The 26,279-nt window shown below is 60.2% G+C and overlaps 1 protein-coding gene across 3 annotated transcripts in view; it reads left to right on the top strand.

Moving 5' to 3' along the window:
- Window positions 1-26,279, top strand: part of CACNA1G (calcium voltage-gated channel subunit alpha1 G) — a 62,571-nt gene that overhangs the window by 21,985 nt on the left and 14,307 nt on the right. For all 3 annotated transcript variants that reach the window (XM_064583768.1, XM_064583769.1, XM_064583767.1), the window contains 16 exons: window positions 7,389-7,540; window positions 8,337-8,522; window positions 8,622-8,736; window positions 8,821-8,976; window positions 13,345-13,429; window positions 13,514-13,707; window positions 14,538-14,969; window positions 15,869-15,969; window positions 16,175-16,298; window positions 18,084-18,152; window positions 18,300-18,484; window positions 19,363-19,489; window positions 21,087-21,212; window positions 21,683-21,772; window positions 22,455-22,647; window positions 24,534-24,587. In XM_064583768.1, the coding sequence (XP_064439838.1) occupies window positions 7,389-7,540; window positions 8,337-8,522; window positions 8,622-8,736; window positions 8,821-8,976; window positions 13,345-13,429; window positions 13,514-13,707; window positions 14,538-14,969; window positions 15,869-15,969; window positions 16,175-16,298; window positions 18,084-18,152; window positions 18,300-18,484; window positions 19,363-19,489; window positions 21,087-21,212; window positions 21,683-21,772; window positions 22,455-22,647; window positions 24,534-24,587 (2,389 nt within the window). The remainder of the gene's footprint in view (window positions 1-7,388; window positions 7,541-8,336; window positions 8,523-8,621; window positions 8,737-8,820; window positions 8,977-13,344; window positions 13,430-13,513; window positions 13,708-14,537; window positions 14,970-15,868; window positions 15,970-16,174; window positions 16,299-18,083; window positions 18,153-18,299; window positions 18,485-19,362; window positions 19,490-21,086; window positions 21,213-21,682; window positions 21,773-22,454; window positions 22,648-24,533; window positions 24,588-26,279) is intronic.

The following is a 26,279-nucleotide window of genomic DNA, read 5'->3' as shown; positions in this document are numbered from 1 at the left end:
TCTGGGCTGCTGATGAGAGAGAGGCAGGGTCCCGAGTGGACTCCTGCTCAGGCCAGCAGAGGACAGGGCAGGTGATGATTCTGCTCGTTGCTCAGACTCTGGACCCATCCTGTCACTCTAGATACATGTCCAGGGAGGGTTTCTATTTATAAGTGAGTGAGGTCAGCTGTTCAAGGCGGGGGAGGCTGGGGGTGGAGTGGGGTGGGGGGTGGGGGAGAATCCAGATGTGGCAGGTCTTACCTTTAAGGGCCCTCACAGACTCCTTTGGGATCCTGCTGAAAACTGGGGGCTCTCTCCCCAGAAAACACACACAGGAACGGACATCCCACATGCGGCCTTTGAGGACAAGGGTTTATGGACACCTCCCGCCCCAAGCCTATCTCCTGGGCCTTCCAGGAGTTCTTGTTCTCCAGACAGAGGAGCCCTGGCTCAGGCACTGATGCTGTGGCCAAGCAGGACATTGGGGGAGGATCCTTCCAGAGCTGCCCTGGCCCCAGATTTCCAAAGTGTCTGCAGATGTCGGGGGGGAAATGGGTGCTGATTTGGAGCTGACTGGCTAACGGGGTGCTCACATCCCCGCAGGCGTCCTCTGGTTCTAGGCTCCTCCTGTTCAGCCAACAGCTTTTCCTATGCAAAGCGCGCTAGAAGAGAATAACAGAATGGCAGGGGCGGGGGACGGAGCCAGAAGTACCGGAGAAATGTAGGTTCTAGCTGAAAAGTTCTGCTTCATGGACAGTTATGCCAAATGTCTTAAGGGGGGCTCCTGGGGGACAGAAGAGAGGTGGGGGCTTGAAAGGGCTTCGCAAAGGAGGCGGCTTTTGAGAGGGTCCTTGAAAGATAGGTGGGATTGGCAGCTGGGGCCAGGAGCCAAGAGGTCTCGGTGGAAGGATGAAGGGGAATTCGGGCAGCCTGCCTGGAAGGGCATGGGGGGGACATGAGACACTCTGAAGGACAGTCTTTGCCTCCCCCACCCCCACCGGCGGTGTCTAAGCAGGAGCAACGTGAGTCCAGCAGTGTCGAAGGAAGCCTGAGATTCCAGTGGGTGAGGGTTCGGTTGAGGGAGGGGCCCAGAGGCTATTTCTGTCCTTCAGATCAGAGGCCGTGAGGGCCCCGAGTGTAGTGGTGGTGGAAAGAACAGGGGTGGGCGCAGCAATTCTGAACAGGGGTGGGCACAGCAGGGTCTGTGGGCCCGGCACCTGCTGTTGGGATGAGGGCCCACATGAATCCTAGATAACGCCCAGGTTCCAAGACAGAATTCTGGAGGGTGATGGAGCTGGCCGTCGGGGAAGGGTCAGGTTTGGAAGAGGGGGTGAGATGGTTTGTCTTGGACACGGGCCATCTGCGGAAGGCTATCAGGCAGGTTGGCTCTCTGGGTGAGGAGCCAAGGCTCGGAGGGAGAGTGTTTAGTGTCGTCCACACCCCAGTGACAGCTGTGGGGTAGGAGTCAGGGAGCTGGGGCACAAGGGGAGGGAGCGGGTCTGAGCTCAGGGGGGAAGGCAGCGGGAGAGGAACCCTAGCCAGGCCCGGGGTGGTGCCCACACGGGTCAGGGAAGTCAGGGGCACTGGGGGGGGGTGTGGCAGGCCCCAGGCTCAGGGGCTGCCCTGGCCTCGGCAAAGAGGGGGGCTTGGAAGAAAGTCTGGAGAGAGCTGGGGTGCTGGGGCCCGGGATTTGGGGAGACTGGGCCCACACTCACAGGGAGGGTTCTGCTCTGAGGCCAGGAAAGGAGATTGGAGGAGTGAGGGAAACAGGGATGAGTGATGGATGGGCTGGGGCCCGGGGGAGTGGGGTGTGTGTGGAGGGAGATGGAGGTGCAGGTGGAGGAGGGGAGGAGAGAGTAGGCTGCAGGTCGCAGAGCTGTTCTTGGGGAGGGCAGTGGAGCCCCCTGCAAGGGGGGCCAGGTTGGGAGTGGGGACAAGGCCAGGGGCGGGGAGATGGGGAGGGTCTGGAGCAGCTCCCTCTGGGGAGAGGGGAGCCCCAGCAGCAGAGGGTGGTGAGGGAAGGTGGAGAGCTGCCCTTGCCTTGTCCAACGCAACGCTCCACCATTCCTCAGCCGCGGCAAAGGCCCAGCGGCTGGGGACTTACCTGGGCTGGGGCGGGAGGGCAGCCTTGCGGTGGCCCACCATGGGCTCCAGGCCGAGAGGTGGTTCTGGCAGGGGAGGGGCAGGGGCCCCAGCTCCAGAGGTCGAAGTCGCGGGGGCTTCAGGCTGGCTGTGTCCCAGCTGAGTGAGCGCTGGGGGTGCCTTGTGTAGTCTGCCTGTGTGTTTACTTGGGGCGGCTTTGAGGAGCCTGACAGGAGATTGTGGGAAGGGGCTAAAGACACCCCTGGTTAGGGGGCACTGGGCCCCAGGGGGCATGAGGGGCTGGAAGGAGATCTCGCCGTTGCTCCGAAGAGCGAGGCCGTGATCTGTATGGGGAGGCCTGTGGGCTTTCCTTGAAACCGGTTGCCCCCCAGGTGTCTCCTGACTGCCCTTGGAGGAGGAGGAGGAGGAGGAGGAGGAGGAGGGAAGAGGTCCCAGTGACCCTTACCCCATCGCTGTGGCCCGGCCTGGACCTCCCCTCCGGGGTGTGAGGGTGCAGCAGGCAAGGCTGTCAAAAGCTGAGGTGAAGTGAACCAAGGAGTCAGAATTGGGGAGCAGAGATTTCCAGGTCAGCAGAGCTGTGGGAGCTGAGGAGAAGAGGGGGCAGGGCTGCGGTGACCCGTACGAGCCTCTGCTCCGTGGTCGCCCGGCTCGTCCACCCCTCTCGCCTTCCCTGTGTGCCGGAGCCAGCTCCCAGGCCTCCTACCTGGACCACTGCAGTCTGCCCCTCATCGGTCTCCATCTCGCCGTCTCTCCATGCCATCAGCATGCTGCCAGCGCTGCAGCCAGATGAATCTTAATACGTCGCCCTGCACATCTCTTGCCGAGCCCTAGAAGCCCCAGTAGCGGCATTGTGAGCAGAGGCAAGTCCAGCCCGGGTGGTGGAGCGGAGTCAAGGCCATCCTGCCTGGGCCCTGCCCACCTGGCAGCCGTGTCCCCCATGGACCCCTCCTACCCTCTGACCTGAGAGAACCACCGGATTCTTGGTCCCCGTGCATTCCTTCCTCTGCCCATGCTGCCCTCCACTGGGGATGCCCTCCACGGGGCTCTTCTCCTCACTGACACAGGTCTCAGCTGGCTTTGAGCTCCTGGGGTGCTCCCGGGGTTTGCCCCAGCGTGGTGCTGGGTGCAGCCTTGCAGGTGTTCCGCCTGCCACGTGTGCGGTCCGCTTCCACTGTCAGTGCCCATGGGGCTGCCGAGCGTGGTTCTTGGCTGGGTGTTTTCATGGTCTTTAACCGCTGTGTTCTGCAGAGCAGCCTGGCCATGAGGTGATGCTACCCTGCTGAGCAGAAGAGGCCACTGGGGATCAGAGAGGTTAAGGGACCTGCCCAAGGTCACACAGGTAGAGAGTCTCAGAGTTGGCAGGCCTCCCACGCTCTGGTTTAACCCCATGCTTTGATCGCCAGGGTGCTGTGCACAGAGGGGCGATGGGTTTCAGGGGAGTCCTGGTGCTGAGAAGTCTGGAGCAGCTTATGGGGGGCTACAGTTGCTCCAAGGTGACAGGCTGAGGGGAGGGGGAGTGTTGGGAGATGGGGCATTTACAGTTAGCATCCTCCCAGTGAAGAGCCTGGATCCCCCGGGTGGGAGAAGCTCAGGGGTCTTGACGTCTGTGAACAGAAGGGAGGATACGGTCCAGACCTGAGAAGGGACTTGCTGGCTGCCCGAGCGAGTCAGAGAGGGGGCTGGTGCCCAGCTGTCGGGTCTGTGTGCAGCTGCATGGGTTTTCTCTTGGGGGGGTGGCGGTGCGCATCACGGGAAGGTGCGGGCCTTGCTCATACCTTCCTAAGCAGCTCCATCAGGTTACCACACCTGTCGGAGCCTCAGTTTACCTGGCTGTCTCAGACACTGCGAGGAAAGGAAATGCTGGGAGGGAGGGATCAGCCATTGGCGCGCCCCGGGAGGGGCCTCGCAGAAGTTGGCTCCCTCCCCTTTGCCGCCGCAGCGGTTGTGATCACGGCTCTGGTCCCTGGGGCAACCGTGTTGCTAAGTTGTGTCTCTGTGTCCTCTTCCTGCATTTGCAGAACATTCCCAGCCTCCAATCTAGTACCTTGGGCAGACCTGTCTCGGGGAGGAGTGCCTTTTCCCATGGATTATGAGGGGATACCGGGGCCCTGGGAGGAAATAGGCATTGCCCTTAGGTGTGTGCAGGGAGAGTGTGCGGGGGGTGGGGGGGGTGGAGGGCAGGCTGAGGGACAGTGCCCCGTTCTCCTTTCCCCCTGCTCCTCCAGTCCCAAAGCTGCCTGGAGGGGTGAGGTGGGGGCGCCAGCCTTTGCTGTCACCCCCTCAACCAGGACTGACGATGCAAACCCTGGGGGAGCCCTGTGCTATCTTTCTGATGAGGCTCCCAGTCGATGAGCAGGTGTCCATGAGCCAAGAGCCATCAGGAACAGACTGTTGCAACCCCCTTGGATGACATCAGGAAATGCCGGGAATACCCCCCCCCCCACATGCCCAGCGCTGGGTGTGCTTCTAAGAGTCACTGATGGAGTCAGTTCGAGATACAAAAAGCTACCGTGCTTTCAGCTACTTTTTAAAAAACGTTTTATCAATTTTTATCTTTGGCCCCTTTTTTTTGAGGCATCACTTACATGTCGTAATATTCACCCATTGTAAGTGCACCTCGGCTGTGTTTTCAGATCAACGTGTTCTTTATTCATACATCTAAGTTCATGCGAAATATAATTTTATGTACTTTGGAAAGCACATTATGAATTCAGTCCATCCGTGTGTCGGGATTCACACGCCTCTTGCTGTCACCCGGGGTGGGTGTGAATCCTTACTGCCTAGTATTATCAGGGTCAGAATGAGCTGGGATTGGGTCGCATTCCCTGGTTGTCCCTGCCCTGTGACTTTGAACCGGTCATTCACCATCTTTTGACCTTTCTGCTCACCTGTAAAGCGAAGGTGCCTGGGCCGCCGTGTGGACGGCGTGAGGTAAGACACAGGGTGAGCCTGGGAACCCACCAAGCGCTGCACCCGTGCAGTCTGTGCTTATCACCTTTATCCAACCCAAGAACGGACAGCTGGGCAGGTGGCAGGGTGACGGGGAGGCAGGCTCGCTGACCATGGCTCCCTAGCAGATGGCACTTGGGAGCACAGAGTGGAGATCCACTTAGGAGGGGTCTGAGCCCTGAGCTTTATCTGCCCTGACAGTGACCCCTTCCCCACCACCTGCACTGTGCTAATGCTGGAGGGATCCAAGGTCCTATTTCTCTGTGGCCCCATTCACTAGGTCAGGTGGCAGTGCCCCTGCCAGCCCCCACTTGCAGTCTGGGGGGCAAGGATTTGCTTGAGATCTGCTGGACCCATGAGCTCCTTGCCACACTGGCCCCCACAGCTGGCTCTCAGCCCTGCCTGCTGACCCTGGTTCTGCCCTCCAGGGCTGCCTTTGGAAAGAACCCAAGCACAGGCTGAGAGCTTCTCTCCTTCTGAGTAGCTATTGACCCCCAAACCCTCCTCACCTGCCAGCCAGAAGGCCCTTCCTTCCAGGTCTCCCCACCTCCTACCCAGGCTGGCCACACAAAGTCAGACCATTAGGATACATTTGGTGGTGCCCAGGCCTGGCTCCATGCTTGGGTGGCCTCCCTGGGCCACCCGCCAGGTGAGGCAGCTGGGTAAACAGGGGGGAGGTGGCTGATGGACTAAGGGCTTCATCTGCTTATTTATTTTAACTCAAACTTCTTGAGCTGCTTTGAAGCTTGGGCTTTTGGGGGATGGAGACACCCCATTAGGTAGGCAGTGGGCTCCACTGAGCCAACCATGTCTCCCCCTGCATCTCCAGCCCTCAGCCCAGCCCTGCCCCTCTCTCTGTCCCCAGACATGGCTCATTCCTTGTGCCCTACCCTGTGATGCCTTCTGCGCCCTTCTCCCTGGAGAGACCCCACTTACCCTTCAGAGTCCATTTCAAGTGCGGCCTCCTGACTAAGGCTTTCCCAGTGTGTTCCTCCCTCACCGTCTCTCCCTTAGACTCTTGGATTTACTGTCTGGATAATTTATTTTGGCATCTAAGTATCTAAGGCCTCTTGTGTTATTCAGCTATTTTGTGTACCACCTGTTTCCAGCGAGACTCTGGGCTCCTGGGAGGCAGGAAGCATAGTGGGCATGTTTTTGTAGCTCCTTTAATATGTGATGCATTGCTGGGCATACAGTAGACACTTAATATTGACAGAAGGAAGGTGGGGAGGTGACTAGTGAGCTGGAATAGCACCAGTTTGTCAATTCTTTTCTTCTTCTTCTTTTTTTTTTTAAGATTTTATTTATTTGAGAGAGTGAGCGAGAGAGAGAGAGCGCAAGCCAGGGGGAGAGGCAGAGGGAGAAGCAGACTCCTCACTGAGCAGAGAGCTCGACACAGGGCTCGATCCCAGGCCCCTGGGATCATGACCCGAGCTGAAGGCAGACGCTTACCAACTGAGCCACCCAGGTGCCCCAAGTTTGTCATTTCTGATGACCTCTCTAGGATGTGTCCTTGGTCCTATTCTCAGCCCCTGGGCAGAAGCATAGAAGTAATTACCGCGGGTGTTTTACATCTGGCCAGAGAGGCTGAGAATCTTGCTGCAGGTCACACCGTGAGTGGACGGGGACTAGGCTGGGAATTTACCCAGGTGTCCTAGCCTCAGGTAGCTGCTCCAGGTGCCGCCTTGTCTATGACAACCCTTCTAGGAGTCTCCCTTCTGCCCCTCAGCATGTTGGCACGTCCGTGCGTGTGTCTGCTTGTTCGTGTGATTGTGAGCGCACGTGTGTTTGTATGTGCAGTGTGTGGGGGTGTGCAGTGTGTGCATGTGTCTGGAAGGAAGCAGCCGTAGCTGACAGTTGTCCAGGAGAAGGCTGCCAAGTCCACGGAGTAATCGTGGAGCACGTGTGCCTTTGCGTGTGGTTGTGTGTCTAGGGACGCGGGTGGGGCCTTGACAATCAGCCTCTGACATGGGTCAGCGTCGCTGGGCTGCCGGCCACGGCCTGCCGAACTGACACGGCAGCACAGGACAAGGTGGGTCTCGGGGGTCCTCGCGGGAGGTGGGCAGGACCTACCGTTCAGGCTTCCCGCCAGTCTGTGGCCCCGGGGATCTGAGACCCAGAGCGGGGATTTGGTGTGGCGGCTTCCCCTGAGTGCATTTCTTCATGGACCCTTCGGGGGAGGGTCCCTCTCCGACGCCTGAGCATCCCCCACCACCATGCCCCCCGCCCCACCCGCCCACTCAGCCCCAGCTTGCCAGTCCTGCTGCTCGTCTCCCAGTGGCCCTCTGCTAGGGAGGACAGGGATGAGGGTCTCGGGGATGAGCCTCGGCTGCTTCCTCCCCCGCCCCGCCCTCCAGCCCGAGGAGCTGACCAACGCTCTGGAAATCAGCAACATCGTCTTCACCAGCCTCTTTGCCCTGGAGATGCTGCTGAAGCTGCTGGTGTACGGTCCCTTTGGCTACATCAAGAACCCCTACAACATCTTCGATGGCGTCATTGTTGTCATCAGGTATGACTGCCCCTCCACCACCTCTCACCTGGAGGAATGCCCGTGGGGCGGCTGGGGCGAGAAGCCACGCGACCTGTGCCTCCGCGGTGGAGGGGTCTGGAGTCAGGCCCCCCCGGCCCCCAGGCCCTGCTGCTCCCCCCGCCCCCCCAGTGGAGGGTGATCCTCTCCGGCCTCTCTCGGCCCTACCTTGCTCAGGCCGAATTTGGCCTTGTGTCTCCTTTGGCCGGACCCCCGTGCAGCCTCCTCTCTCCTCTCTCTACTTCTTGCCCTTGACCCCATGCAGGCCCGGGGTGAGTGAGGACTGGGGAGTTGGCTTTGCTGAGGAGTTGAAGGAGGTGTGAGGCCCAGCCTGCTGTCCCTGCTTGCAAAGTGCTTGGAAACCATCTCAGACACCCGCAACTTGCTTTAGGGTTTCCAAGACCCTGGGAAAGTGCTCCGTCCCCCTAGGCCTGGGGCCAGGAGAGCTGCTTTATTGCTTCTGGAATTGGCTTTAGATTTCATTAGACAAGAACAAAGCAAATATTCCATAACTGGATGCCGTTGCATTGGCCGGAATTTGGGAGAGAGTTCTCTGCTGCCAGGGTGTGATCTCGGGCCTGGAGGGGTGGAGAGGGCTGGAGCTGTCACCTCCATCCATCTCAGGGGCTCCTCTCTGCAGGCCCAGGGGCCCACCTGGGCCCCACTTCCTCATGCCGTGCGGGCTTGTCCAGGCCCTCAGATGCTGCCAGGCCCTCTCGAAGGGAGGGGCAGGGGAGGGAGAGCACGCAGGGGCTCAGGCTCCCTGCCCTCCTTGCAGCGTGTGGGAGATCGTGGGCCAGCAGGGGGGTGGCCTGTCGGTGCTGCGGACCTTCCGCCTGATGCGGGTGCTGAAGCTGGTGCGCTTCCTGCCGGCACTGCAGCGACAGCTCGTGGTGCTCATGAAGACCATGGATAACGTGGCCACCTTCTGCATGCTGCTCATGCTCTTCATCTTCATCTTCAGGTGAGGGCAGGTGCGGCATCCGTGCCGGCTGGGAGGAGGGCCTGAGGGGCAGGGGGTGCTGCTGCCCTGACCCCCATCTTGTGGCTCCTGTGTCTTCAGCATCCTGGGCATGCATCTCTTTGGCTGCAAATTTGCATCGGAGCGGGACGGGGACACGCTGCCGGACCGGAAGAATTTTGACTCCCTGCTCTGGGCCATTGTCACCGTCTTTCAGGTGCCAGGGTAACCAGGCAGGGGTGGACGGGGGTGGGGGAGGTGCCCCCTGGCGAAGGCACTGACCCCCAGCCTCGGCCCGCAGATCCTGACCCAGGAGGACTGGAACAAGGTGCTCTACAACGGGATGGCCTCCACGTCATCCTGGGCTGCTCTTTATTTCATTGCCCTCATGACCTTTGGCAACTACGTGCTCTTCAATCTGCTTGTCGCCATTCTGGTGGAGGGCTTCCAGGCGGAGGTAACCCCCTGCCTGCAGCAGTGTGCTGTGGTGGCCTGGGAGGTCTTGCAAAAAGGGCCCATCGGGCTGGCGTTGGGGTGGGGGTGGGGGGCTAGGGCAGAAGGCTCCAGGTCTCAGGCAGCCGCTCAGCCCTGGGGAGACAGGGTAGTTGTGGGGGATCCCTGGGGCCAAGGTTAGCTGCTGAGTGGGCTTCAGCATCGAAGTTGGCTAGACCCTCCCCAGGGAGCTGGAGAAGTTGGCAGAAGGTGCAGCTGGATCCTGAGCACAGGTGCTCTCGGGGACATCCGGAGGGGACCCATCTGAGCCGAGGGGTGGGGGAAGCATGTGTGCAAGTCATCTGAGCTCCAGCTGAGCTGATGAAGATGCCACCAGGGCCCAGGCAGGGCTAAGCTGCCCAGGGTGAGAAATGAGCCCAATTAGCTGCCGGCATGGCAGAGATGAGCGTCCTATTTCCAGCCCAGGCTCCATCACCTTCGTCACAGGCAGCGTCATCAATTAATATTGATTTGCATTGATCCTGCCCTCACTGTGCCAGGGCTCAGCCTCTGCCTGAAGGGCGGCATGCCGCTCCTCTCTCTGCTCTGCCCCTCTCCCCCGAGCTCCGGGCCGGCCCGGCCTCCGGGCATCATTCACGGGCAGGTTGACCCAACCTAGAAATGCTCCAGGTTGGGCGTAGAGAAGCTCTTGGTCCAGTTCTCTCCGGATGACCCGGATGGAAACTCCCGCTGCGGCCTGGTCTATAAATACTCGGCACACGGTGGAAAAACAAAAATCTATTTTCCGACTCTTTCCCAGCTTTGCGAGGGAGGGCCGTTCCCCGTAGGCCGGCTGGGCTAGTGGGGTGCGGGGGCATCTGTCCCACAGCGGCCTTCGCCTGCTGCCAGCCGTGCAAATTCTGTAGTGATCCATGATGGCATTTCCTCCCACGGGCTGGCCGCGAGGGCAGCTGGTGGTGGAGGTGCGCCCTGCCTTTGGGGATGGCAGGGCCTCTGGTGCGGGGAGGCACAAGGCACTTATTTGGGGGTTCCATGGTCCTGAAAAGTTAAGGGGTGCCACTGTGCTCCCATGGGAGCCAGGATCCCCGTGGATACCCACCACTCTCAGTTACTGCTCTCAGCCTCTGGGAAGAGATGCTGAGTGGGGATGGGGGTCCTGCAGCCCCTTCCCAACCACTGTTCCCGACGGCTAAGATGTCCTCAGAAAAATTCCTGAGGAACTGCATGGACGGAAAGGGAAAACACCCCGAGCCTGTCCCTCTCCCCTCAGCTGGCCTGGAGGTGCCCCGTGCAGACAGCCCCCTCCCCGCCGCCGCCCCTTTCAGAAAACACCTGGCTAAATGGAGAGCTGCGGAGCCGGCCTGGTTGCTAGGCAGCAGCGAAGTGGGCTGCTGGGAACAAGGCAGGTCACTCTGGCCCTGCTGGGGGCCGTGGCTGCCCCAGCCTGAGCGGGGCGGGGTAGGGCCTGGGGCCACAGCCTCCTCAACCCTCGCAGAACATAGGTGCCTGTAGGGGAGGGTCCCACTCAGGGCTTGGCGCTTCAGGCCTGGGGTGGGATGGAGAAAGGAGGTCCAGATCAACCCCCCTCAGGGGGTGGGGGTGGGGGAGGCAGGGCATGGCCCTGGAGTGCCCACGGGAGGGGCTGGACCAGCTGCCCGCTGTCCTGCCTGTGGTGGGCCAACACCTGGGTGAGGGAGGGGAGGGTCAGTCACTCAATGCCGGTGACCTGGATGCTTCCAGAAGCACCTGCCCTCTCGGGTACGAGTTTCAGGGGGTTGTGCATGTTGCTTTGAGGGAGCCCCGCGATCTGGCAGGAGAGGCTGCTTCTTGCTATTGTGATGGCCGGCTTTCTCACAAACGAGGCAAGCCACCTCAGTAGAGGAAGTGGCCGCCCCCGTTTTGTGGGGCATCACTAGCAGGAGGGCTCAAGGGTAGCCCCTGGCTGGCCTTGCCACCCTGCCAAGAGGTAAGAGGGAGGAGCCCCAGGGGGCTGGGCTGGCTCAGTCTTGATTTCCCGACTTGCAGGGGGCAGTGCCCTGAATCCCTGTATATTTATCATCCACACACTTAATTAAATGAACAGGCGTCAGGCCCTGTGTGAGGCCATTAATTGATATTAAACAACATCATAGCTGTCATCCCAGTGTTACTTGTCACATCCCATCCCAGTGGGAGCAGCTGGACCCGGTCTGATTTGGAGGGATGCAGGCTGAGCGTGGGGGATTGGGGAGGCCTGTTCCAGCTCCCGGCCTTCAGCCTCCTGCCAGCCTCGGGCTCCATCCCCTCCTCCTTCCCACCCTCCCTGCCCATTCCCCAAGCCCCCTGCCAGTGCGGGGCCAGTAAGAGGTGAGCTGGAGACTCAGGTACGAGGCCCAGATGTACCTCTTACTCTCTGCATGCCTTGGGACAGTTGTCTTAGCTTCTCCAAACCTCAGGTGCCTCCTCTAAGATGACATTGGTGGTACTTCCTTCCCACCTTGCGAGAGGCGAGCTGGTATTCATAAGGCAGTTTTGGGAGGGCTGGCACCCCAGTGCACTGTAGCTGTCACTATTAGGATTAACCGGGGGGAGGGCTCGGTCTCCCTTCCCTGCCCTCACCCTTCAGATTCATTCTGGCCCGAGGGCCTGTGGCTGAATTCTGGAAGGCCGTTCTGTCCCCTCTCTCCTCCTCCCCTACCCCCGGTGTCTTGTCCCCCTCCCACCCCTGCCCGGTTTGCACCATCCTTTTCTTCATCCTCTTTCGACACTGCTGATGTCTGAAAGCCCGAGCGCCTGTGACCAGCGCCCGTCCCCTGCCTCCCCGTCTCCCTGTAGGAAATCAGCAAACGGGAAGATGCGAGTGGACAGTTAAGCTGTATTCAGCTGCCTGTCGACTCCCAGGGGGTAGGTACGCGATCATGAGTCGGCATGCCGCCATCCCCGTGCCCTGTGCGCCCTCCACTCTGCCTCCGCGTCTCTGTGCTCGTGTTCACGCTCAGCTGCTGTGCACCTGTAGTAGCTGTGGTGGTCACTGGTGTCGTGAGGTTTGCTTCGATTTCAAGTCCCTTCCCTCCCCTGCCGAGGACATTGAGAGGAGGAGCCTCCTTGCCTCTGCCCCCATCCACCTGCAAAGGGCACCATTCCCGTCCCCCGCCGGACCGGTGGAGGGGCGGGAGAAGGAAGGGACTTAGAATCCTCTGTGTGCACGTGTCGGGGACACCGCGTGTGCGTGCCGACGCTGAGGTCCCCGAGGAGTCCGAGTCGTCGGGCCTCCGTGGACTCGGGATCCGTGGCCGCAGACCGTGTTCCCCCATCTCTCTCCCCTCCCCCTTGCCCCGAGCCCCTACTGGAGACCCCACAAGCTGCCTCAGCTCAGGACAAGTGTTTGGGAGGATGTGAGGGTGGAGGTACCGGAAGGTACCAGAATTTTAAATCCACTTCCGTGTCTCTGGCCCCCTGGCCGCCTAGGAGGGCCAGCAGGTATTCGGGGACACGCTCCTCCTCTGGCCCCCGCACCCAGCCTGTGCTCGGCCGTTTCCTGCTCTGGCACTGGAATAGAGGGCCGGAGCCAGGATCCCCGCAGGACCCTACCGTGCTGTGCATCCCGAGCAGCCCCCTGGAGTTCCCGCTCGATAATTAAAGGCCTCGTTAGGGATGTAAACTGAGTTAATGAAAATGATCCCCTGAGATGCCAATTACACAATATTTATGTCCTTATCAAAAGTAGCAATCAAGTATTTCTTAATAACTTCTTAAGGAGAAGTGTGTAATTACTGGGGAACCTACTGACCTGCTAAGAAGGAAAAACTGCCCCAGAGACGGGGACAGAGGTACAAATGGGGCCAGGGGAAGGGGCGGGGTCTGGGGGGAGACCAGGGCACGAAGCAGCGGGCCCGCAGTGACCTCCTTGGGCTGAGCTGCTCTGTCTGGGGTCTTTCAATTGCCTCCTGGGGTCCTCAGGTCTGAGGCCCAGGGGAGGGCAGCCTTGGAAGGAAAGCAGAGGGCACAAATTGGAATTTAGGCTCTAGTGACCCTTTCACCTAGGTCCCCAGCTCCCTCTGGCCTCTGCCACCCCCCTGCCCGGCTCACTCTCCCTTCTCCTCTCAGCCCCTCCTGGAGCCAGTTCCAGCCTGGCTGGTTGTGTTGTGGGCTGTGGGGTGAGCCGTGGCCTTCTCAGAGGTGTGGCTGGTGGGAGGCAGAGGTGTCGGGGGCCCTGGGGAGCTCTGGGCCCCACGCTGTGTGGTCTGGCCTGCACCAGTGCATGCCTCGTGCTGTGGTTGCTGGTTCCCGTAGCCTGTATGTGGTGTGTGCGTGTGGAGACAGGGAGACCTCAGTCCATCCCACTAACCCCTGCCCGGCTGGGACCCTAATGGCCTGCTCCTCCCCCACCTAGGGAGATGCCACCAAGTCCGAATCGGAGCCCGATTTCTTCTCACCCAGCCTGGATGGGAATGGGGACAGGAAGAAGCCCATGGCCTGTGCGTATCTATCCCGCGGGTGCTGCCCCTGGCCCTGGGCCAGCCTCGAGTGGACTCAGGGTCTCTCCCTTTCTCCCTCAGCAGTGGTGTCCCTGGGGGAGCACCCGGAGCTGCGGAGGAACCTGCTGCCACCTCTTATCATCCACACGGCCGCCACACCCATGTCGCTCCCCAAGAGTTCCAGCACCGGCCTGGCTGAGGTGGTGGGCCCCGCCTCCCGCCGCACCAGCAGCAGCGGGTCTGCTGAGCCAGGGGCGGCCCATGAGATGAAGTCACCGGTATGGGGTGCATGTGGGTGCCGGATGGTGGGAGATGCGCAGATGTCAGGAGGGAAAAGAGGAGGGAAGTGGACAGGCCCAAAGGGACAGCCTCTGAGCCATAGGCCTGACAAGCCCCAGGGAAGTCAGTAGGTCTAGTAATGCAGGCAGGCGTAGAGCTCTGGATTCGGGGGGCAGAAGAGCCGTGTTCTAATCCTATTCTTCGGTCCCTTAACTCGGCGACCTTGTGTGAAGCTCAACCTCTGAGTTGCATTTTGGAAGAGGGGGCAGTCCTTACCTTCTTAATACTTCATCGTAAGCACAGCAAATCCCATGCAGTTAGTAATTCTGGACGAGGCACTGTTCTAGATACTGCTCATAAATATTCTAAATGCATTGAATCCTCATTGCAACTCTATGACGTAGGTATCATTATTATCCCCATTTTAGAGATGGGGATCTGAGTCTCAGATTGCCAAACTGATTTGTGGGAAGCTCTGCAGTGAGCAGGTGACTGAGCCAGCACTTTAATCCAGGAGCCAATGTCAGGGCCCATGCTCCTGCAATCTTTTTATACTGCCAGTCAACTGAACGAAGAATAGGTCCCAGTGTCATATCTCATACACAGACGAGGAACTGAGGCACAGAGAGGTTTAGTAACTTGCCAAGGTCACACAGCTGGTTGGAGTAAAAAATCGGAACCCAGGCGTCTGGTCCAGGACTCCTGCTCACACCTCTATACCTGATGTGATGCTGGGGAGGCTCACAGGAGACAGCATGCATGGGAGGGGGGTGCAGGGCTGGGAGGTCTTGGTGGCGACCACCCTCTTCTTGGCTCCCCCACCCCCCAGCCGAGCACCCGCAGCTCTCCACACAGCCCCTGGAGTGCAGCGAGCAGCTGGGCCAGCAGGCGCTCCAGCCGAAACAGCCTGGGCCATGCCCCCAGCCTGAAGCGGAGGAGCCCGAGTGGGGAGCGGCGGTCCCTGTTGTCGGGCGAGGGCCGAGAGAGCCAGGACGAGGAGGAGAGCTCTGAAGAGGAGAGGGCCAGCCCGGCGGGCAGCGACCGGCGCCACGGGGGCTCCCTGGAGCGGGAGGCCAAGAACTCCTTTGACCTGCCGGACACGCTGCGGGTTCCCGCGCTGCACCGCACGGCCAGTGGCCGCAGCTCAGCCTCCGAGCACCAGGACTGCAACGGCAAGTCGGCCTCGGGGCGCCTGGCCCGGGCCCTGCGGCCCGACGACCCCCCACTGGATGGGGACGATGGCGATGACGAGGGCAACCTGGTGAGGCCCCTGCGGGCACAGTGAGCTCTCACCCCTGACCTTGAACCGAGGGGAACTGTGCCCGACCTGGCGCCCAGCTGGACAAGCCCCTCCCGGCTCTGTGGCATTCAGGGAGTTACCATCACGCCCCATCACGCCCCAGGGGAGGTCAAGGGGTGCCGACCCTGAAGCTGAGCTCCAAACTGCCCCTTTCCTCCCAATGCCCGCCCCACCGAGCCGCAGATCCTCGCCACCCGTGGGGCTGCAGCGCTGCGGTCCTTGGTGGATATGAATGGTTTCGGGCAGATGTGTATGAATCTTTCATGGCCCTCCCCCTGTGACTCAGAAATACCCATCACTCATCTCTCCAAACTGATGCCCTCCCCATCCCCCTCTCTCATCTGGACCTCATCGCAAGCCTTGACTTCACACCCGCCCTCACCCATTCACCCCTCCCCCGGGCCCCTCACCACCACCTTTAACCCTGGGGATGGGGCACAGGGACCCAGGACCTCAGGGTTAGCATGTGAGAAGGGGCCAGTGTCTCCTGGTCCCAGGTGTGTCTTTGAACAGACAGCTGTGATGGGGACAATGTTTGATAATTGATATGGCTTCCAAGCCCAGTGGGGAGGGAAACAGGGAGGGCAGGTGGGGCCGGGCTGGAGGCAGAGAGCCTGGGAGGGGGCGTGCAAGGGAGGAGGGAGGAGATGAGCGAAGTGAGCGATGAGAAGGGGATGAGAAGGGGCTAACAGGGAGATGGGGGTCTTAGGAATAAAGGAAGAGAAGCACGGCAGAGAGCTGAGCCAAGTGGGAGAGGCTAGACAGGGTGTGAGGGCCATGGAGCTGCTGACGAAGAGCAGGGTGGGCTCGGGGGACTTGGGGGCCCGGGCCTGCACACGAGTCCTGTGATCCTTCTACAGAGCAGAGGGGAGCGGATGAGAGCATGGGTCCGAGCCCGGCTGCCTGCCTGCTGCCACGAGCGAGACTCCTGGTCCGCGTACATCTTCCCTCCTCAGTCAAGGTGAGCAGGGGGTCCCTGACCTCTCCTCCTGGGGAATGACCCCGTGACACCATCTCAGGGAGGCTAGAAGGGTCCCCTGGCCTAGGGGCAAGTGAGGGAGGGGCCCCGGGCTGGGAGAGCCCGGGGGGGGGAGGGGGCTGCCGAGCAAGGCCTCTCACTGCTGCCTTGCTCGCCTCCTGCCCAGCATTTGCCTGTCTTCCAGCAGGTTCCGCCTCCTATGTCACCGAATCATCACCCACAAGATGTTCGACCATGTGGTCCTTGTCATCATCTTCCTCAACTGCATCACCATCGCCATGGAGCGTCCCAAGATCGACCCCCACAGTGCTGTGAGTCACCAAAGACTAAGCTCGGTGGCTGTTTGAGTGCCAGCCGCCTCCTGGGTTAGCGCCCACGGAGCCAGCAAGGCGGGGGGGGAGGCCCAGAGCGACACGGAGGGAGGGAACCAGGAGTCTCCTTTAGGCCTCCCTGGCACCTGGCACCCGGGGCTGCCTGCCGTGTCCCTCTCCCGCCCCTGCCTCCATTTCCCTTCTGTGATACAGCAGCCAAGCTGGGGGTGCGGGGGGGCCTGCTCCTTACCGGGGAGCCCCACTGCATCCCAGCTATTAGTAGACCCCGCACGTGCTCGGGAGCCAGAGACCTGTGGGGCCCCAGTGGGAGTCGGCGAGTGTTGGGGTGATGCGAACAGCAGGAGAGGCCCCGGCTGGGCTGAGTGGTCTTGCTTCCCCTCCTCCCTACAGAAGGTCTGGGTTTCGCCCATGACCTCTGCCCTGATGGGGGAAGACGTCCTGCCCAGCCTACCCCATGGGCAATGTAGAGTGGGGGAGAGGGAGATGCCCTTCGATCCTCTTGGTCCTGCCAGGTCACAAGTAGGTTTTGAGGCACGTTAGTGGGGACATTCGTCACTTCTGCTTGGCGTGAACCTGTTAGTGAACCTGTGAACCTGTTCGTCCTCAGAAGGAGAGGAAGGGCCAGAGGCCTGAGTATCTGGATATATGCCCAGGGACCCAACCTCTTCAGGACGGGCCCAGCTGGTTCCGGAAGCTGTCTCTCCCCAGCCGGGCATCATAGGCCCCTACCCCCAGACAGTGTTTGCCCCTCACGGCATCTTGCCCCACTCGCTCAGAGTGGCCCCCCACCCCTCCTCACTGCTCCCCCACACTGCCATTCAGATTTCAGTGCTCCTGGGCTCCTAGTCTCCATTGGGGTGAGCTCTAGCAGGGCCAGGGTGGGGACAGAGGGACCCTTTTGAATGGAGGGCCGGGCTGGGAATAGGTGGGTGAGGGGACCCCCACCCCTGGGGCTTGTGTGGGCTGGAGCAAGGGTGGCTGGTCACACGGCTCCTGTGTCCGCCACCTGCCCAAGGCCTTGCTGCACGGCCCTCTGCCTCCATCACCATATCTCAGCCCCGCTCTTGCCCTCAGCGCCTCTACCTCTCACTCTGTCCTGTGCCCGCTTCTCTCATTCCCTTCCTCTGTTTCTCTCTCTGACACTCACGCTCTGCCTACTGCCTCTCCAGACCTCCCCAGCCCTCTCCCTGCCACCCGGGGATGGACTCCGCCTACAGATATCAGGGGACCAGGTCACCTGCTTTCCCGCCCTGCCCCCACCCATGTCCCCATAAATGTGGTGCCAGGGGACACACAGGCTATAGTCAGGCTCCTTGCTTGCCCTGTGGCTCCATTGCTGGGCCACACAGAGGGAAAGCAGGTACGGGCAGAAGGGTGGAGAGTAGGATGAGGGGGGTCAGAGGTCAAGGTAAACCCTGCTCCAGTTTGGAGGGTCTCTGAGATATGGGGCTCAGATGACAGCACTGTTGGGGGAACGTTTCTCCTTCCAGGCCATGCGGGGGGCGGGAGGCAGTGCTGTTCAGACTGTCCACAGAGCTGCAAGTGAGTCAGGGGGCCTGGTGCTTGCTGTGTGTGTGCGCGTGTGTGAGAGAGAGAGGGAGAGGGAGAGGTCTGGGGAGAAGAGGTTGTCTGCCTTGTTGGGGAAGGTGGGGGCCGTTTTCCTGAGTCAAATGTTGGAGGCAATTCCTGGCTTCTGTATGCAGAGCAGCCCTGGCCCACGAAGGGGGCTCCTCGTGGGCGAGACCTGCTTGCTGTCTCTTGCAGGAACGCATCTTCCTGACCCTCTCCAATTACATCTTTACTGCAGTCTTTCTGGCAGAGATGACCGTGAAGGTGATGGGGGGTCGGTGTTGCTTTGGGGCTCCCTGGTTCCTGGCGCGGGCCGGGGGGCGAGGGGTTGGAGAGATTGACCGCAGTCGGAGGACGGGGCTGGGGACCGCAGGGAGGTGGCGGCGACAGTGATGCAGCGGGCGTCCCCAGGTGGTAGCGCTGGGCTGGTGCTTCGGGGAGCAGGCGTACCTGCGTAGCAGCTGGAACATCCTCGACGGGCTGCTGGTGCTCATCTCCATCATCGACATCCTGGTGTCCATGGTCTCCGACAGCAGCACCAAGATCCTGGGCATGTTGAGGGTTCTGCGGCTACTGCGGACATTGCGCCCACTCAGGTGCGCCCCCGGCCCAGCGCCCCCCTCAGGGACAGCACCAACAGCCCCGCAGGGGCACGAGAGCCCCATGAGCCCCTGCTTCCTGCCTGTGACCCCCACAGGGAGCCCTGGCATCGCTTGGCTTGAGCCATGGCCCTAGGAGTTTCCCTCCTTGAGCGCGCTCCCACCGTGACCCTCCCCACAGGACAGACGGCTCAGGGCTAGCATGCCCCTGACCTTGGATAGGCCCCAATGTAAGAGGTCACAGGCAGGGTCCTCATATCCTTCAGCTAAAGGTCTCCCTTGCGTGGCACCATTGGGGGTGACCGTCCTCCCTGGTGAGGTAACAGACTCCTTTCCCTGCCTTCACACACCTCTCAGGGACCACCCACCAGCTAACCCTGCTAGCAGGGCATCTGCTCTCTCAGGAGACCCTCCCACCATCACTCTCCACCCACCCCCCACTCCCATGTCAGAACGTTCCACGAATGGAGACAATACTGACTGACCCACCCCCTCCCCCTCCTTGCCTGCACCCTCCATGCCCCCTGCAAGTTGGTCTCCCTGTCCGCACGACAAACTGCGTCCCTGGGTCCCGCCTCCCTTGAGTTGAGTCCCCACCCCAGCCCCATCAGGTCATACTTTGACATCTGGGAGTGGAGGGGGAACAGGGGGAGGTGGGGGTGTCTGCATCCCATTTGGAGAGATTGGGGGTGGCGGTCCCCATGGCAGGGATCCCGTGCAAAGAGAAGTGCTCTGCACGTGGAGGCCAGAAAGCCAGAGTCCGGGATGGGGACCAGTGAGCCCAGATCAGTGGGGGTGGGGGGGACAGCAGGACAAGGGACAAGGGAGCTTCCGAGCTGAGGGAACCCCTCTTATTCCCCTCTGTCCCTCCCCAGGGTCATTAGCCGGGCCCAGGGGCTGAAGCTGGTAGTGGAAACGCTGATGTCCTCGCTGAAACCCATCGGCAACATCGTGGTCATCTGTTGTGCCTTCTTCATCATTTTTGGCATCCTGGGGGTGCAGGTTTGTGGGGGATCTGGGGGCCAGGGGGCGGTGGAAACCCGAGGTGTGGCCTTCCTCTTGGGCCTTGGATGCGGAGGCTCGAGCTGCTGCTGCTGTCTTTATTCCAGAAAGGAATAAACAGGGACCCTTCCCTCGAGGCCCTAGGCCTCAGGTGCCTTTGCTTCCAGGGCGTTTTGCAGAAAACTAGGAGCCTAGAAGAGGTCCCCAAAGGGGACGAGGGCCTCAGAGAGGCCGCTGACCTAGGGCAGCTGCAGACTGCTTTTGCTGCCCCCCTCCCACACTGCACTCTGGAGAACAGACGCTGCCCTGGCCCCGGTCTGCTCCGGGGTCCCCACCCCTCCTCCCCTGCTTGAGCGGAGCGGGCTGCAGGCCAGGCCTGGGGATCCAGAGCCCAGACAGCTGGCCAGGTTAGCGGCGAGCTGGCAGGCAGGAGGGTGCAGACCCCAGACGAGGCAGGAAGTGGGGGCTGCTGGGGAAACTGGGCCTCTGGCCCGGGGAGGAAACTGGCTTCAGAGGAGAAAAAGATCAGGAGCCGCCTGCAGGAGTCAGCAGGCGCCCCCAGGAGCCGGGGAGCCCCTCCACCCCAGCCTTCCAGAACCCCCTGGCTCCAGCTGTTTCGGCTTCAGGGTAGACAGCCAACTGTCTGGGCGGCGGCGGCGGCGGGGGAGCTCCCGGGTGGCTACTGCCCCTCCCATTCCCGTCCTTTGGCTTCCCAGAGTGTCCTCTTTGCCCTGGGGAGAGGGCTGTCCCTGGTTTCCTAGAATTCTCTAGCCCCAGGGACCAGGCTGGTGTACATTTGCCAACGCTGTGTGGTGCCTCTTGGCACACCCAGCGCCCCTTCGCTTCCTTCATTCCAGCCAGCTTGGATGAGCAGAGGGAACCACTGGGAGCCCAGTCCTGGGCTTTTCCAGTGGACTTAGGTCCATTCTCAGCGGCTTGCCCAGGCCTCCTGGTCCTCCCGGCCCTCCCTTCCCTTCCCCACCCGCAGTCCTGGCCTGATCTGTTCTGGGATGAGAGGGAGCTTTCCAGTCAGATACCTGAGTTCAAGCCCCTTTTCTGCCACCTACAGGGTATTCAACCTTAGCTGAGTGTGAATTTACTTCTCTGAGCCTCGGTTTTCCTCACCTGTCAAGTGGAGTCGATAATACCTAGGCTTTCCCCACCATTAAACCCGGTCGCTTGGCCTCTCCCCCAGAGTGTCGGATTCAGTGGGTCTAGGGTGGGCCTGAGAGTTTGCATTTCTAGCATGTTCCCAGATGATGCCAATGCTGCTGGTCCAGGGACCCCACTCGGAGAACCACTGGCTTCACCCTTCGTAGAAAACCAGTGAACATTCCCCCCCCACCCCCCACCCCATCCTTCCCCGGCACCTGCCCCGCTGGCCTTTTCTCCTTTTCTCCTTGGGTCTCTGCTCCCAGGAGACCGAAGGAAGGGGTGCCTGCAGGGGAGGTTCCTGTCCGTGCACCGGGTCCTCCGCCAGGGTGTGCCGGGAGCTCTTGGGCCCCAGAGCTTGTGTGGGAGGGGTGGGGCTGGGGAGCTCAGGGCTTCCTGTGGCCACAGCTCACTCGGCTCCGTCTCCCCGCGTGTGCGTGTCTAGCTCTTCAAAGGGAAGTTCTTCGTATGCCAAGGCGAGGACACCAGGAACATCACCAACAAGTCTGACTGTGCTGAGGCCAGTTACCGGTGGGTCCGGCACAAGTACAACTTTGACAACCTCGGCCAGGTGAGCTCCACGCTCCAAGGTGGGGGTGGGGGTGGCGATGGCAGGCATCCGGAGAGGACAAGAGTCCACGCGTCACGATGCGCACAGGGCAACTGACTTGCCAGCATCGTCAGCACCTTCTCTTCTTTGGTGTTCGCAAACACAGAGCCATGTAGAAGATGAAATCGCTCATTCACTTTTGCTGGTTTGCTTCCGAAACCCGGCCTGGTGTTGCTTTCTGGATTTCCAGGGCTCTGGTGTCCCTTGCTCAGAGGCCTTGATCATCTCCCAGGGCTTCTCTGGCTTCACACGAGCCACGGAGCCCTGGGACAGAGAGCTCTCATAGGGCCCAGAGTGTGACTCGGGCCTGACCTCTGAAGAGCGAGGGTCCCCTGAGGTGCTCTGCCAGGAGGTGCTCTGGGGACAGGTGGTGGTTGGTTTGGCCACACATCCCAGGTTTCAGATGGTTTCTCCTCCTCCCCTCCCCCAAGGCCCTGATGTCCCTGTTCGTGCTGGCCTCCAAGGATGGCTGGGTGGACATCATGTACGACGGGCTGGATGCTGTGGGTGTGGACCAACAGGTAGGGTTGGGGTGGGCAGGATCCACCTTTGGGCTCAGGCCGCTCTAGGCATGATGTGGTGCAGGCCCTGGACAGAAAGAGGGAGGCTGGCTGGCAAAATGCCATCAAAAAGACCTCACCCCTTACGGCAGAGGCTTTGACTGGTAGCCTGCGGGCCAAATCCCGGCGTGCTTTATTAGATTGCAACATGTTTACACTTTTTTGAATAGTGGCAAACATCTAAAAATTGGTGGATTTCATGCAAAAATCCAGAATTAGGCCTGTGCAGGATTATGTGTTTTATTAGATTGCAACACGTTTACACTTTTTTGAATAGTAGCAAACATCTAAAAATTGGTGGATTTCACGTGAAAATGCAGAAATTGGGCCTGCGCAGGATTAGTCTAAGGATCTGGGAACATAGGGTTTGCCTTCCTTGGGGCAGGAGTTACCTGGAACAAGGAAGCAGCTTCCCCTTTTGGATAGAATACCTACCCCTCTACTTTGCCACAGTCTCCACCCCTCCCTACTGTCTAACATCGAAGCCACATCACTCATTTAGATCACCTGCTGGGGCCCTGTAGCTAACTAAGCCTGCAGACCGCGTCTTAATGACCCCAGGCTGTGGGGCAGCACCTGAGGCAGCTGGGTCTGACGCATCCTCAGGCTGATGCTTCCCCCTGTGCTTCCTGATCCCCACCAGCCCATCATGAACCACAACCCCTGGATGCTGCTGTACTTCATCTCGTTCCTGCTCATTGTGGCCTTCTTTGTCCTGAACATGTTTGTGGGCGTGGTGGTGGAGAACTTCCACAAGTGTCGGCAGCACCAGGAGGAGGAGGAGGCTCGGCGGCGGGAGGAGAAGCGTCTGCGGAGACTGGAGAAAAAGAGAAGGAGTAAGGAGAAGCAGATGGCTGGTCGGTAGTCTTTCCACATCTCTCTGAGTCGTGCTTGACCTTGGCCTTGTGACTGCAGGGGACCAGGGGCTGGGGCGGGGGGCCGGGAGAAGGTGCTCCCACCCCCCTCCTCACCTCCTTCCCCTCAAGAGCATGTCAGCCTTTAGAGCACGCATGAAGCAGACCAGTTCAGCCCCATGGGGGAGGGGGAGTGACCCGCACCCTGCGGGGCTCCCCGGGTCTCAGCATCATACTCCTCAGAGGATGCCAGGCGGAAGGTGATGCACGACCTCTCCCAGCTAGCCTCTCAGAGGAGCCTCATGGGATGAGAATCCTGCTACTTTGCCGCCTGCCGGTGTCCAGAGACCCAGGAACTGGCCCAGGCGCCAGACTCGCTTGCCCCTGGGTTGGGGAGCAAGCACCTCGAACCTGCGCCTGCCTAGGGTCTGTAGTTGCAGAACCGACAAATGGACAATGCGTGAGAGAACCCCAGACCCACTCTCTCTCCCTATCTCCAGCAAAAGCCCATGGCTTCCTGGTTCCTGGTTGTCTTTTTTTTTTTTTTTTTTTTGCCAAGCCGGGGTGGGGAAAAATCTCTCAGGGAAGGTGTGGAACTCTAGGCTCACGACTCTCTGGCCTTAGACCCTTCAGCCCCCTCACCTGGGATCTCCAACATCGGCGTTGGTTGGGGGAGGCCCCCTCCCATCCCTCCTCATGCTCTTAGGCCAGGGGTAGGCCAAGACTAAGGGAAAAGACACAGATTCCAGGAAGAATTCGAGAGAAGGAACAGGCGCGGGAGCCCCTTTGTTTCTCCAGGTGTGTCTGCACCTGTCTCCCCGTCTTCGGGTCCCTGTCCGTCTGTCTGGTACTCCATAATCTCTGTGACTCTCCCTCAGTCACGGCCCACGTCTCGCTGAGTATCTTTGTGCGTGGGTTTCTCTAAGGCTTTGTGTGTCTGTCTCTGTCTGGTCCACGGGGTTCCCTTCTCTCTGCCCTTTCAAAAACCGTCTTCCTCACGCCAATAAGATGTGTGCAGTGCTCTGAGTTTTCCCTTTGGTTTGTTGAAATGTGAGTACCAACAAAGGGGTTAGCGGGCGCGGTGCCCCTCCCTCCGCTCGGCCTCTGGCCCTATCTCCTGCTACCTATGGGGGGCACCTAGAGCGAGGGGAGGGGGCGGGGAGGGGCTGGGGCTGGTGGGGGGGGACAGACCCGGAGCTCCCTGTGCCGGGGGAGGTGGGGCAGGACCTCAGGACCCATGGCGATGGCGAGGAGATACTGACCTCTGGGCAGTGGTGGGTGGTGCAGTTCTCCACGTCCCACATCCTCAACGCCCATGCCCCACGCCCCCTGCTTGACTCTGGGGTAGGGGCCCCATCTGGGCTCTCCCAGTGGATGTCTGAAGCTGAGCAGGTGCACCACCCCCAGCAGCCACGCCAGCACCCCTGCTCCATCCGCCCCGCCCCTCCTTGCAGTCTGCCTTCTCAGTGGCAGGACCTCTCCAGGTGGAATTCTTTTGGCAGGAGGCACTTGTGGCCCTGCCTGACCAGCTGGCTCCCCTTCTGGGGTCTGGAGCTATCTCAGGTGCTGCCCAGGCCGAGGTGTGGGTAGGAGTGGACATCTGTTCTTATGACAGGCTGCCTGCCCCTCCCTATGACTCCGTCTCCCTGCCCTGTGACCCTGAGGAGCTGGCCCAATGGCTCATCTTCCTCAAGTGCCCTGGGCCCAGAGTTTGGGGCTGGACACTCAGGACCAGCCACCCGTGCTCGGGGCATCCCATTTATAGGTGGAGCGAGGGTTGGAGCCAAGGGGGAGCAAGCTGCTTAGAGGGGGCCCTGCCCAGCCCACCTGGTCCGGCCAGTGACCAATGTCGTGTTTCGTTCTTTTAGATCTAATGCTGGACGATGTAATTGCTTCCGGCAGCTCATCCAGCGCGGCGCCAGGTACTGCGTCTGGGGTTGTGGGTTCCAGGGCGAGGCCCGGGGGCAGTCAGGCCCTACCTGCCCCCAGGCCCGCCTCATGCGTGCCGCGATGTCCTCTTTGCTCCCCCCTCCTTGGCTCATTGATTCCATCCTCTTGGGGTGAGGGAGTGAGGGTCCCTGGGGCGCCGGGCTCTGCGTCATCCTCTAGGCCTGTGCTACGCCGGACTGGGAGGGGACGGTCTTGCACGTTCCTTCCTCCCACACCTCTTGGAGGACGCACCTTCTCCCTGCAGGGCTTCCAAGGGCCCAGCTGCCCAGCCCCCTGCGGCCTGTTCCCACTCCTGCTCCTCCCCCGTGTCACACCGTTCGATTGTTAGAGCTGCAAATTTCTCCCGTCTCCTTTTGTCTGAAGGGGAGACTTTGATCCAAGCAAGCGGGATGAGAGGAGCAGAGAGGGAAAGGATTTGTTTTAAAAATGTAACAATGAATAATTGAACAGACTCATTAATAGTCAAGTAATCGCGATGGCCACATCATCGCTACAAACAGCAGGATTGGGAATCGAAGGCCTGAGTTAGCCGCAAGCTTCTCCCCCCCAGAAAGCCAAAGGTTCAGGGGTGAGTTGGGTCCTTGTCTTTGAGAGCCGTGTCCCTGGGAAGGCTCTGGTCCTGCTTGTCCTCCCCTGGTCCTCAGGCCACTGCTCCCCCAACACGGCCCCCAGGCAGAGGGTCAGAGGCTCAGGGGAGCCTGGGACAGGGCTGCAGGGCCTCGTTCCACCCTCTGATGTCTTTGCCCAGTGGTTCCCAATCTGTTCATCCCCAAGGGCTCCCCTTATCGTCTCCTCCAGCAGATCCCATGTTCTAAGAGCCTGCCTTTGAAGTTAGGTGCACCTCAGTAATGACTTTGTTTCACTGCTTTTGCTAATCAAAGGCACATCTAATTGCTCACCAGAGCTTCTGAGCTGCGGAAGGTTTCTCATGGAACAATAGCAAAGAAAGACCCTCTTGCCATTAAGCTGGTCTGTGGGGTCTTAACATGGGCCTAGTATGAGTTCTTTTAAGCTTTTAGAAGTATTGAAAAGGACATAAGGACCCCCATGTGGCTGCCTTCTTGGGCTGTGGAGGACTTGGGACTTCAGGCTGGGAACCACTGGGCTGCACCTTTCCCCACTATTCTGCGCTCCCCCAGAAGCCAGACTCTGGCAGACGCTGCCCTCTAGGTGTTGGGCTGCCTGATCTGTGAGGGCTCAGGGTATCCCTGAGCCTTGATTTGGGAGGCCATCCCTGAGGATTGATGTCTTCTGTCCTCATGGTGCCAAGCTCTGGTGTTTGGCACTGAGAGACCATCTATCTGTCTGGGGGTTCAGGAGGCTCCGGCAGGTTCGTGTCTGTCTTGCCTGGGTCCCACGTCTCTGTGTCAGGCTGTACACAAATTCCTGATGTGTTGGGGGGAGGGGAGGGGAGGAGGAAGTAGCTTCAGCTTTTCCCTTATAGGGTCACCTGATCTGAAGACTGGAGTGTCCACACTTGCTCATTTATTTATCCTGATACCACCCTAGCATAGGGCTAGTCCAAAGAAGCTTCTCCACCAGGAATTAACACACTCAGGTCCTCTTGGCCCCAAGGTCTCCTCCCAAGACACCCACTCAATGCCCCACATCTGTTGTTATCCTCACGCTGCACCCCCATTTTGGGCACATTCCACCATGCTCCC

The sequence above is a fragment of the Mirounga angustirostris genome, unplaced genomic scaffold (assembly GCF_029215605.1).
Source record: "Mirounga angustirostris isolate CCGP_5_RB_7025 unplaced genomic scaffold, mMirAng1.0.hap1 SCAF_17, whole genome shotgun sequence".
Lineage (NCBI taxonomy): Eukaryota > Metazoa > Chordata > Mammalia > Carnivora > Phocidae > Mirounga > Mirounga angustirostris.
The sequence above is the reverse complement of the archived record's forward strand: the minus strand, read 5'-3'. Positions and strand labels throughout refer to the sequence as shown.